We start from the raw sequence: 13,114 nt of genomic DNA, 5'->3' as shown, positions 1-13,114 counted from the left end.
TTTTATTATTTTCCCACAAAATTAATCAATGTGCAGTTATCACAAACCATTTTCTGTTATAGCCTAACTAGACGATAGGATATAAAGGCCTGGGAAAATAGTGTAATTTAAATATTGACTCAGCCATAGGAAGTAGGTGCAAAGTAAACGGCATAGTGGGTCAATTTCCTCCCTATTCCCACTACGAGAGATGGCGTCTGAGGAGCAGAGTGGCCAAAGAGATTTCTACTTTTCAATTCACATTACATCATTGCCTTACCTTTCGTTGTGGCGGGTAACACTAAATTCTTTGTCCGCAGCTCAAATTAACCATAAATTTCACAGTTGACACTAGCAAGTAAGCGCAAATTATTTAACAATCCGAGCAACCTTTCTTCCTAAACATATTACAATGTGGAGTAATGCAACCAAACCATATTACTCATCAGTAATGCAACAATCCACAACCATGTGCAGTCAATTAGTTTATTTTCTCGTCTGTACACATTAAATTAGCTGACAATACACAGCTAACTCCAGCTAGCTAACATGCTTCATGATCAAGTAATGTTAGCATATCAATAATGATATACAAATGTAAAAGTACAGTAACATTATCAGTGTCCTTATTATATAGGCTACACAGCTATTTAACGTTAGCATGCTAGCTCAACGAAATTTAATTTCTGCATCAAATATGTGCTGGCTATAGCCGAATTCTAATCTTTAGTTGAATCATAGCTAGATAAGCGCTCTAAGGCTTACACTAGCTACCGCATTAGTTACCTTAGAAAAAAACAGGCTTAGTTTGATCTATATCAACGAAGTCATTATGAGGTAAAAGAAAATTGGTGGCTCAGTGCAGTCAAGCAAAAACCTTGACTTGAGATTTAAAAGTATGTAACAGGATGTTACTATTTCAAGGTACTCAATTCTATCTTTTTCATACACTTTTCTGTGTGTGGTTAAACGAGACCATTCTGTTTACACTGCCCTGCTTAGAGGCTAGCAACTGTCGGGCATGTGTGCGTGGTCGAAATGTGACAAGTTTGCATTAACGTATATGTGTAGCCGAGGCTATTTTTGCAAAAAGTTTAACTGTAAAGTCCCTAAGAGTGAAGCTCGAGGCAAAAATTCTCCACTGTTTTGGTGCCCTGGCTACCACGCTGTGAACTTCTGCACTTGCGCATGTACTGTCAGAGCAAAGTGTTGAATCTTGCTCATCTCTGTCTTAGCCTATTCATTGATGATTACTGAATTTGCGAGACCTTGCAAGCCCAAAAAATTGCAAGATACATCATTCCTTTGCGAGAGAATGCTTTTGATTGCCAATAGATAAGCCTAGTGCACGGCTCTGTCTTTGTGGCCAACCACCTATACTGTGCCCATCCCTTTCGTTCCTCACTAGCTCGCTGTGAAAGATGCAAGTGTTTTGTTGAAGGCTTGGGTGGTATACGGTATACGGGGGTATTTGGAAATAGCCACAGGTTGGTTTTTCAATACCGTTAACCTTTCTAGCGCAGGCGTTCCGCTAGCGGAACCCCTCGACAGCATTGTGCTGAAACACATTAACAAGTCCAATACAGCAAATGAAAGATAAACATCTTGTTAATCTACCCATCATGTTCGATTTCAAAAAGGCTTTACAGCGAAAGCACAACATATGATTATGTTAGTTCAGAGCCAAGTCAAAAAAACACAGCCATTTTCCCAGCCAAAGATAGGAGTCACAAAAAGCAGAAATATAGATAAAATGAATCACAAACCTTTGATCTTCATCAGATGACTCTCATAGGACATCATGTTACACAATACATATATGTTTTGTTCGATAATGTGCATATTTATATCCAAAAATCTGTTTACATTGGCGCATTACGTGCAGTAATGTTTTGATTCCAAAACATCCGGTGATTTTGCAGATAGCCCCAGAAATACTCATAATAAACATTGATGAAAGATACAAGTGTTATTCACAGAATTAAAGATGGACTTCTCCTTAATGCAACCGCTGTGTCAGATTAAAAAAAAAAAAATACGGAAAAAGCAGAATCTGAGTACGGTGCCCAGAGCCCAATCCAGCCAAAGAAATATCTGCCATGTTGGAGTCAACAGAAGTTAGAAATAACATGATAAATATTCACTTACCTTTGATCTTCATCAGAATGCACTCCCAGGAATCCCAGTTCGACTATAAATGACTGATTTGTTTCATAAAGTCCATTTATGTCCAAATAGCCACTAGTTGTTAGCGTATTCAGCCCAGTAATCCATCTTCATGAGCACTACGTCCAAACAAAAACTCAGTTCCGTTACAGGTCGTAGAAACATATCAAACGATGTATGGAATCAATCTTCAGGATGTTTTTAACATAAATCATCAATAATGTTCCAACCGGAGAATTCCATTGTCTGTAGCAAAGCACTGGAACGAGAGCTAACTCTGTCTGGAGCGCGCGTCAGAGCCTGAGAGACTCTGCCAGAACCAGACTCATTTAGCTCCCATTCCCCCCTCCTTTATAGCAGAAGCCTGAAACAAGTTTCTAAAGATGGTTTACATCTAGTGGAAGCCTTAGGAAGTGCAACTTAACCCATAGACACTGTATTCGGTAGGCCAAGCTTTGAAAAACTACAAACCTCAGATTTCCCACTTCCTGGTTGGATTTTTCTCAGGTTTTCGCCTGCCATATGAGTTCTGTTATACTCACAGACATCATTAAAACATTTTTAGAAACTTAATTTTTTCCTTCTTTACCTGTCCCCAAATTGAATAGTTTGTTTTGATATTTCAACCAATGTGTGCTCATCGCGTCTGGTATGGATGGACAAAATCAACATGCAGGCGCGTGCCCGGTCTAGTCTGCATGTTAACCATCTGAAAGGGACACACTGTGAGGCCCAAACTGTCGCTGGCATTAGTGCACCTGCATTGTGAATTCACGTGGAATTCTATGCATTTTTCTTATTGTTTTAACAGAAAACCGCAAAAAAAGGTGTTTAAACATTACGATTTTATTTTAAAAAAATCACATCTCTAGTGATGAGTCGACAACACGTAGTCTAACCCCAAGAAAGAGCAAGTGGTGGTGGGAATGTGCAGGTCTGATATTGAAGGATGGCTGTGGTGGTCTGGCTCTGTTTGTATGGGCAGGTAACTCGTTGTCTCTCCTGCATCAGGGCATGCCTAACCGCACACTCGCACGTCACCAAACACACATTGGTCGGCACCCAGCCTGCGGATTGAACTCTCTCCCACTCCACCTCTCGCTTGCTCTGTCTTCTACTCTTCCTATAGCTTGTTCTCTCTCCCACTCCACTCCCTCTCACTAACACACCTAAGCCCCTCCCTCTCAGACACACACACACACACACCCGGGCGTAGCCCTCCTACCAGAGAGAGCGAGAGGGAGAGACGTAGAGAAGGCCCTGGCACTGAGCCACATCTGTCACTCTAGAGGGAATTAGGTGAACGGTCAGCCCTCTGGCTTAGACGCCAAATCTGATCACAGGGATTCAAATTTGCAGCTTTTGGCATGGCCCTGCTGCACACCTCGCTCACCCTCCCCCCCCCCCCCCCCCATATCCTACTTCCCTACACACACACACACACACACACACACACACACACACACACACACACACACACCACCCCTTCTCACCACCCTGCACACACGCACATGGATACACACACTCCTCCCCACGCACATACACCGTCTCATCTCCTCCCCCACGGTGCAATGTCATAGGGGGGCTGTGGGAGCTCTCACTGTGCTGGAGGAGCTGAGCTGCTTAATGGGAGGAGAGGTGATTTATGGGCCAGGAAGAGAGGAAGCAGGGCAACTCCTGTTCCTGCTCTTAGCAGTAGCTGTGAGGTGATAAAAGCGGCTAGTGCTGTCACGGCAACACAGGGCCCATAGGCCCGCCACACTGGAGCCCTCAGCTCTCATTCTGGCACGTTTAAATCATAACAAGGCTCAATCTGGTGAAATGTAGGCCAAAGCACGGAATAGTTTCCCAATCATTTTATTTTGAAGAACGTCCTCTTTCTCTCTCGTTCTTCTTGAGTGTTTCCCTCGCGGGCCCAAGTGACTTTGTGAGTGTAGTTGTTGATTGCTATGGCCATTTACCTAGTGCTTCATTTTCGCTGTACCTCTACTGTGTGGCAGAAATAAACAACACAGGGCAAGTTAAAGAGCATGATGGTGGGTGTATAATTGTGGTTGACTCTGTAGATGAAGAGTAAGTGGTGTAATGGTAGTGTAATATGTCGTAGTCTACTGTAGGCCTATATGACGGTTTAGAAGCAATGTTCAATCACTTGCGTAGATTTAAGAAAAAACTGTGGGTAGCCTATAATTCAAATGATGTAAGACTACTAGTCTATGTTGTAGTTTAGCTGATAGAAAAGTACTTTATAACCGACGGTTATGGATGAAGACCGTAAATATATATCAGCTTAGATCACAGTGCAGTTATCACAAAACAGATTATTTTCTGTGTTGTAGCCTAACTAGATACCCTATTCCTCTCTGGTATGATTTACATTTAAAAAATCCTAACTTTAGGCTACTTTGGTGAATCTGCGAGGTGTACAAGACCTTGCGAGATATGGATTACCCAGACCTATGTGCACGTTTCTTCCTGCTTGCCCCCTCCTTTCTGTCCCTCACACTGGCTCGCCTGCTCTTTCTTTTGGCTAGTGGCTAATGATGCGGGTGTGTGTTCAGTCTGTGTGTAGAATATCGTAGCCAAGTCATTGATGATAGGCCCTGCTTTACTGATGTTGTGAACCATTGCAAGATACAGCATTCCATTGTGATATACATCTCTTGATCGTTGTTAGCCTGTTACGGCTGGGTGTTCCGCTAGCGGAACGTTTCGACAACATCCAGTGAAATTGCAGAGTGCGAAATTCATTTTTTAAATTACAAATATTTAACTTTCATACAATCACAAGTGCAATACACCAAATTAAAGCTTCACTTCTTGTTAATCCAGCCACCGTGTCAGATTTCAAAAAGGCTTTATTCCACTATTGAAGACGGAATCAATAGCGGATAAAAATGAAAGTGGAGCGAGCGCTAGGTCGCGCGCCACAAACACAACAGTACACTAGACTCGACCCTCGTTCTGAATAGCCATACTTCTTAATTAGTCAAAAGAAAAACATCAACCAATTTCTAATGACTTGTCATCTAGTGGAAGCCCTAGGAACTGCAACCAGATGCCTCAAATCTAGATTTCCATAGAAACCAATTGAAAACATGGTCACCTCAACAACAAAAATTCCTGGATGGCTTGTCCTTTTTTTTGTGAGTCGAGTACTCCGTTATTTTGGAGTCGTCTCTCCACCAGTTGGAAAAATGGCAGAGAAAGACAAGCAACAGCAGCGAAGTCCTTTATGGCATTACTATGAGAAGGAAATGCAAACTTTGCGAGGTGGAATTGAGGTACAGCAATGGTAGTACTGGTGCAATGCTTGACCATCTGAAAGGGACGCACTGTGACAACCTAACAGTTGCTGGCAGCTGAATTGTGATTTCACATGTAATTTTGTGCATTTTTATCGTTTTAACAGAACCAATAACAAAATGGCGGTTTAAAGAAATTGTTCTTTTGTCACATCCTTAGGACGCTCGCAATGGCTGCCTGGTATTGTGAAGCAATGACTATGGTAATATAGACTTGTCATTCAGGTTATGTTAACTGATATAGCTCATTCACTGTAATGTGTTTTTTGTAACGTCAGTTGAGTTGAATTAGTATATCACAGCACGTTTTAGAAAATGTTACTTCCTGCTTTGCTCCTATGGTATACTCGCAATATGCCATCATTGACTTGAAATGGGACTCCCGTTTGATTCATTCTACTTCTATGGCAGCACTTGCAGTCAGGAGACGAGAAACGATGCATAATAATAATATACATTTGTTTTGCTATTCTGACTGTTATGGTGACCGCTGTAATTTTGTCTGCTCAATTATCGTTATCCAAAATTCCATGACTCACAGCCCTAATATCTGTTACTATATCTTTGTTACTGCATAGGCCTACATGGCGGCCGTGGAGTGTGAGTCTATTCACCACAATAAACAGGAAGTCTGACAGCTCCAGGCATGTCACGCCACTCCACTCTCCGCCACATTGGTGGCTAACTACGGATGTGACATTACGCACGCTTCCTACTCAATCATGTTTCGTCACTCTCTCGCTCTTTCTCTCTCTCTCTCTGTGTCAACACTCCCCGCTGTGTTGTGGTTTGTCTTTAGAGATCTGTTACAGTTTGTTCTTTCTTCATCTAGTGAGTCGCCCAGCAAGTTTTTATTTGAATTCCCTTTGTCTGAGGTTGTTGCTAAAGCAAGTTTGTTGTGTTGCAACTTGCGAGCATCATTCTCTTCCTTTCCTTTGTGATGTCTTTCCTTTTTGAGTTTGAAGGTGAAATTCAGTGTCTGAATTGTGTTTTGCGAAGGCTTACCAGTATGCTAATGTAGCCTTTTTGAAGAGTTGCTGTTTAGCAGGAAATTGCTTCCCCTCTGCTCATTGACTAGAAAGGTCAGTGGTAGTAGTGCGTGGGGCTGATGCTAGCAACCATGTGGAGAGGCTTGAAAGAAAGAGGAAAGTTGGGGGTGGGGCAGAGGGAGGGGAATGAAGAGAGGAGGGGATTCTCTAGTGGGGGAAGTGAAGTGTTGAAGTTTCGGGGACACATTCCTCCTCCCTACTCGTGCACCCAAGCTACATAATAAGTACTGTGACACACACACACCTACACTATCCTCTTCACATACTCAAGCTTACACTAGGACCCAATTTTAGCCTGATATAGTTCTGGTTTATTTTTTCCAGGTGTCCGTTTTCCACTTTTTTGGAAACCCCCAAACACACATTTTTTTATAAAAATAGAACATTCAAGTTTAATGTTTTTAATTACAACAATGTTTAAACCACATCAGGAGACTATTTTAGAGGTCTGGGAAATGTAATGCAACTGCACACCAGGAAGAGCCATTGTTTGGTTAAGCGGTGTTGCTGTAACGCTCATGTGATTGCAGAGTTTGCAAGACAAATGGCCACTGGATTGACGCAAATAATCATGTTAGCATTCTGCCAGGTAGGCATAGGCTACTTTGGCGTTAACATTTAAGTGAGGTTTTTGGGAAAGCCTTTTCCATCTCTACCAGAAGGTTATCATTAGCATCATTGCTAACTTTTCAGAAAGTTGCATGAAAATACGAATCACTGACGCATTTTGTCTTGTGATTCACTTGGGTAAATTAATGCTTTTTCTAATAAGTCCAATAGATTCAGTTTATTTCCTACATTCAGTTTATTTCCTACTAAGAGCAATAAATGTAATATTGTTGAATTCCGTTTTAATGTCTGGACTCCGTAACGCTGCTTTCATAGGCTTGAGGCGGAGTAGGGCCCTAACCTGCGCGCACATGCCCACACATAAACACACGTCACGTGTTGAGTTGGACACCCAATCCCTGTGCTAGCTCTCCTTTCAGCCTGGTTTATCTCACACCGCCATAATACCGCCAGCTCATCTGATTACAGAGCTCAGGGGACGTGCAGGTTGAGGACACGCATGATTAGGGGATGGCCGATATAGGCGTAGAATCTAATAGCGTTTTAGCAATATTTTGTAAAAAAATATTTTATTTTACACTTGGCTAAACTTTGGGAACCATAAAATTAGAATGATCATTCTAGTTTTATGGTTAGAATACAGTGGGAATGCAGTTTTGTTTGGCATGACAATGGAAGTAAGGGAGATGGTTGTGTTGGAGTAGGAACCAAATTGCTGGTCAGTGTTTCCCAGGGGACCCTAATTGGGTTTAAATAGATGGATACATAGACAGATTTTTTTAATTTTTTTTTGCCTTTCTCCCGCTCATTTATGAACAAGCTGCACAAGCAGTGCTGATATATTTCACCACTGGTACCAGCCTGTATAAGAGCAAAGGTTTGTCAGCAAGATAAGTGGATTTAGCTAGCCAGCTAGCTAGTGATTAGCATAAGGGGCCAGCACATGTTTTCTAGGCACATTTGCAGCTTGCTAAGACCAACTAACTAGAGTTTTGCAGAGAAAGTTACACAAACAAATAGTATAAAATAGAAACGTGGATTTCTATAAAGAAGCAATGTGGAAAACTGCGTTATTGTTTCAAAATCAGTTGACTGCTCACTGTTTAGTCAGTGCATGCAGAGTGCAGCTCGAGCACCAGGAACTGCCTGCTTGAGTGACAGGGGGCGGGTCTTGTGTGTATGGGATTGGGCAGCGCTCAAAAGAGACTGAGCGAGAGCTCCGTCAACTTGAGCAATAAATCAAAAGTTTTAAATAAGGCATTAGACGGCTGTGGCGTTTCAAAATGTCTGGCGGTATGGATGTTGCACATGTCAATATTGCAATTTCTATTAAACATTTTATTTATTTGTGTAGCCTCACTCACTCGTGATGCACCCAGAAACACACACACACACAACATACATGTATGCACTCACTCTTACACACTCACACTTGAGCTCTGCCGCTCTCTCTCCTCTGCCCAACAAAACACACACACGCTTGAGCAGGTGGCTCCCCTCCTTGTATTCTCACATCTGCTGGGCTGATCTGGCAGCTGCTGCTGTTTAAACACCCCTGCTTCTGCCCAGGCCTTTGTTCTTTTCCAACCAACAACCCATTCTAAAGAATGAATGAGTTTAGGCTTGGTGTGTGTGTTGGAAGAAAATCTTTTGTTTGAAAGTAAATGGAAACAGAGGTGGGATGGGGTGGTGGGGGATGGGGATGAAAGGGCTATGGGGGGGGGGGGCGTTTACAACTGATTAAACTGCTAAACATGTGCCACTTTTTAAGAAATCTATTTCAGTTAGGAGGTTAAAGAACAGGAGTAGCGTTGCACAATTGACCTGATATAGCCGATTCTAATGTTCCTATCTCTCTCTTCCCTTTCTCTGTCCTCTTCCTACCGCTCTCCTCTCTCCCTCCCTCCAGGTCCCATAACCTGGCTTTGCCTGACACTGCGTTCTCATTCTCTGAGAGAATTAGGGAAATATGGAGTGACATGCTGCAGATTAGTTAGCGGATTAGTGGCTTTGAGGACATCCACCTCTGTGTGAGCGCAGATTCCCTGGAGCTCCGCTCCCCCCAGCCGCCAGGTCCCCAGCAGCCATGGCCGACCCAGGGATGTTGAGCCTGTTCGGGGACGACGCCAACCTGTTCTCGGACGGGCTGGAGGGCCTGGGGGACTGTGGCTTCCCCCAGGGCCAGCCCAACCCCATGGGGCAGCAGATGCCCCACGAGCACCAGGGCTACGGTTCGCTCTCCTCCAACTCCCTCCACCACCCCTCGCAGGCCGTTCCCGGACAGCCCAAGATGGGCCACCCCTACGACCCCTTCGCGGGCTACGAGCAGCAGCAGGGCCGGATGTTGGGCAACGGGCCCGTCGTCAACGGCATGGCGTCCCCACATTCGCGCTACCACAACAATCCCCAACAACCTGGAGGGGGGCACCACGTCTATTCTGGAGCGCAGGGTGACGGGCGCGGCCAGCCATTCCCTGACGGAGGAGCCGTGTGGGGCCCCCAGGCTGGCCCCGGGCAGGGAAGGCCTCCATTCCAGCAGCAACAGGCTGCAACCCAGGCCCCCTCCCACCAACAACACGGCCCCTCAGGACCCCAGGGCCACGGCCACCAGATGGGCCCCTACATGGGCCGGGCCGACTATGCGACCATGCAGGCCCACTCTGGCCAGACTCAGACGCCTCCTAGGATCAACCACTTCCCCCAAGGTATGGGCCAGGAGCCCAGCCACTACATGGGCCACGTGGGGCTCCAGCAGAACCCCAGCATGACAGGTCCCCCCATGCGCCACCCAGCCCAGCAACAGCAGCCTCCACAGCAGCAACCGCCTGCCCAGCAGTTCCTCCACCGGCCCAGCCAGGAACCCATGGCCTCCCACACCCCTCGCTTCCCCCACAGCCCCTCTCGCCAGCAGCAGGTCCTGGCCGGGAGGCCCCACCAGAACATGGGGTTCAACATGCACGGCCAGGCAGCCCCCCCTGGTGCTGTAACCAGCTCAGGGCAATACCCCCCCTACCCCCAGTACGGCAACCTTAATCAGGGATTAGCCGGCAGTGCAGGGATGAGTCCCGTCATGAGCCTCAGCAGCACCAGCAACAACAGTAACGCCATGGGGCCAGCCCAGGTCCAGCGCTACCCCAATGTAGGTGGACCCCCACAGCGCTACACGGGCCCCCAGGTACACCAGCAGCCTGTCCACCCCAACCAAATCACCGGACAGCCTATGCACCCTTCCCAGCCCATGCACCCCTCCCAGGCACAGGCCACCCCCCAACAGCAGCCCCACCTCCCCACACCGCCTCAGGGATCTTACGGCTCTCCCCCCTCCATGTCCCCAATGAGGGGCATGGGAACCCCTGGGGGCACACCTCCGCCTCAACAGGGCCGCCCCCCTAGTGCCGGCCTGGCTCCAGAGGTAGGGGGCTACCCAGGAGTCCCACTCCAGCCCCCTAACCCCATGGCCCCCCCCCAGAGAAACCCCACTCCCATGGGTGCTCAGCAGCCACACCCCCACCTGCAACACCACACTCAGCACCCTTCCCACCCGCAGCAGCACCCCCACATGCCCCCGGGCCAGCAGCTCTACCCCGGCATGCCCCCTAACCAGCGAGTCCCACTCGGCCAGGTGAGACCTCCAGGTCCCATGGCCCACGGTGAGCCTCCAGGACCCCAGGACCAGCGGCTGCTCCCTCTCCAGCAACAGGCTCCCAGACCTGGGCAGCAGCTGCAGCCTCCTCCCATGGCCTTCCAGCAGCTGCAGCAGGTGCACCCCGCCCAGGCTGCTTTGCCCCCGTCGCAGGCCCAGACGCACCTGGCCGGCCCCCACCACCAGAACTCTCCACCCAACCAGCCACCCTGGGCGCCACCGCCACACCAGTCGCCTCCAACCCCCCAGAAAGTGCCTCACATTCAGGTGAGTTTCCTTTGATGTTGAGGTTTGTGTGTGGGGGTTTTTGTGGGTTTGTTTTCATGTGCGTGGGGTATTTGTGTGTGTGTGGGGGGGGGGTCTGTGACATTTAAAAACTCAGTGGTGCACTGGGTGGAGGTTGAATGGGAGTTTTGAGGTGTGTGTGGGAAATGGATTTTTACAGCGGTTTGTTTCCTCTCCACTGCATATCCTGGCCCTCCCCAAGACCCAGGCGCCACAGTACTAATCTCCTATCCCCCTCCCATCCCCACCCCCTCTCTCTGAGGGGGAATACTCCCTTCCTGCTCTCTAAGCATCTCTCTCCTCCCCCGTCTGCTCTCTTTCCGCCCGCTCTGCTCTCTCTATTCCATCCTCACTTCCCTCTCTTGTTTGTTTAATTCTCTCTCTCTCGTTGTCTGCCCCTCTATCTTTTACTCTTCCCCCCTCTATCCATGCACCCTATCCTGTTGTTTTCCATGTCTCGCTCTTTTCTCTCTCTGCTCTCTCTCGTTCTGCTCTCTGTGTGTTTGCCTTGTCTGTCTCGAAGGACTCATGCGTGAGTTAATGGTGTACAGCAGGATGTGGCCTGTCGGGAGGGAGAGAGAAGAGGGGAAAGGGGGGCAGGGGAGGATAGGGGGGAGCCAGTGGGGAGTGGAGGTTACCAGCTCTCAATAGTTTGCTGTGTGTGTGTCCTGGCTTCCATTAGCTTGTTTTGTGCTCAAAGCCTCTTTCCCTGCAAACCCATTCACATACAATGGCTGCCCTGTGGCAGCACACGCATCCAACACTTAGCATCTCTATTAGTCCTCTTCCTCATTCACACCATCACCACTCTCCACTCCTCCTCTTCCCCTTTACCAGTAGTGGCCCCCTCGCCCCATCCCCCTGGTACCGGGGACTCCTATTAGGGAGTTTTGTGGTTGACATTTAAGATGTCAGAGTTAATTTGCCCAACGCGAATGACCTAGATGTTAGGCACACAGTTAAGCCTCATAGCATCGCTTCGGTGTGCTTCGGTTCCTGGCTACAAGAACGTAACCCCGTTATATGTTAGGCTGGCTGAGGGAAATGCGCCCGAGGACGTCAAGACTATGATGGCGTTATTGTTCCTGTGGTGGATCTGATTTCCCCCCCGGTCGCGGTAGCAGTGTCTGGCTCTTCAGCTCTCAACTCTGCATCACTACTCTCTAATATGGTAATAGGGTTCCTGACAGTCAGCAGCTCCTTTAGCTCCCAGCCGTGTCTGCCCTGGCTGCTGTAATATGGTAATGCAGGGTTCGATATCGCGACCAAAACAGTCGCGTTTGCGGACGTTTGACTTGGCAGTGCGACACACATTTTTAATTGGTCATAAAGGGTGTTTTTTTTTCATATGTTTGTACCTTGATTTTTTTATTATGATTTATTCAGTAGGTCTACCACTTTGTGTAGCCGTTAGGCTTTCGTTAGCTTTGCTGACAGTCTTTGTGTAGATGGAAATGCAATTTGAGCTGCAATGCGATTTAAAACGAAACTTTTTTTAAAGAAGCAATCCAGTGACCGTTTTGAAAACTCAATCACAAGTGCGCTACAGACAAAGGTGGCGCGTCATAAGCTACGGTTCCCCTAAAGTAAATGTAATTAAATTGTCAAAATGATATAGCCTGATTAGCCTACTCGTATACAGTTCATTCGGAAAGTATTCAGACCCTTTCCTTACGTTAGTCTTATTATAAAATGGATAAATAAAATTATAAAATCCTCAATCTACACACTACCCCATTATGACAAAACGATAACTGTTTTTTGGTCATTTTGGCTAATTTATTCATATAAACATACCTTAAGTATTCAGACCCTTTGCTGTGAGACTTGAAATTGAGCTCAGGTGCATCCTGTTTCCATTGAATCATCCTTGAGATGTTTCTACGACTTGATTGGAGTCCACCTGTGGTAAATTCAATTGATTGGATGTGATTTGGAAAGGCACACGCCTGTCTAAGGTCCCACAATTGACAGTGCATGTCAGAGCAAAAACCAAGCCATGAGGTCGATGGAATTGTCCGTAGAGCTCCGAGACATGATTGTGTCGAGGCACAGATCTGTGGAAGGGGTACAAAAAATTCTGCGGCATTGAAGGTCCCCAAGAACAGTGGTCTCCA

General features: G+C 46.8%; 1 protein-coding gene across 1 annotated transcript in view; it reads left to right on the top strand.

Moving 5' to 3' along the window:
• The window catches only part of chd7 (chromodomain helicase DNA binding protein 7), an 86,887-nt gene that overhangs the window by 8,957 nt on the left and 64,816 nt on the right, over positions 1-13,114 (top strand). Inside the window, exon 2 of the mRNA XM_039003855.1 lies at positions 8,979-10,979. Within this exon, the coding sequence (XP_038859783.1) occupies positions 9,156-10,979 (1,824 nt within the window). The 5' untranslated portion in view covers positions 8,979-9,155. The remainder of the gene's footprint in view (positions 1-8,978; positions 10,980-13,114) is intronic.

The sequence above is a fragment of the Salvelinus namaycush genome, chromosome 11 (assembly GCF_016432855.1).
Source record: "Salvelinus namaycush isolate Seneca chromosome 11, SaNama_1.0, whole genome shotgun sequence".
Lineage (NCBI taxonomy): Eukaryota > Metazoa > Chordata > Actinopteri > Salmoniformes > Salmonidae > Salvelinus > Salvelinus namaycush.
Note: the sequence above shows the minus strand (reverse complement) of the source record. Positions and strands in the feature narration are given on the sequence as shown.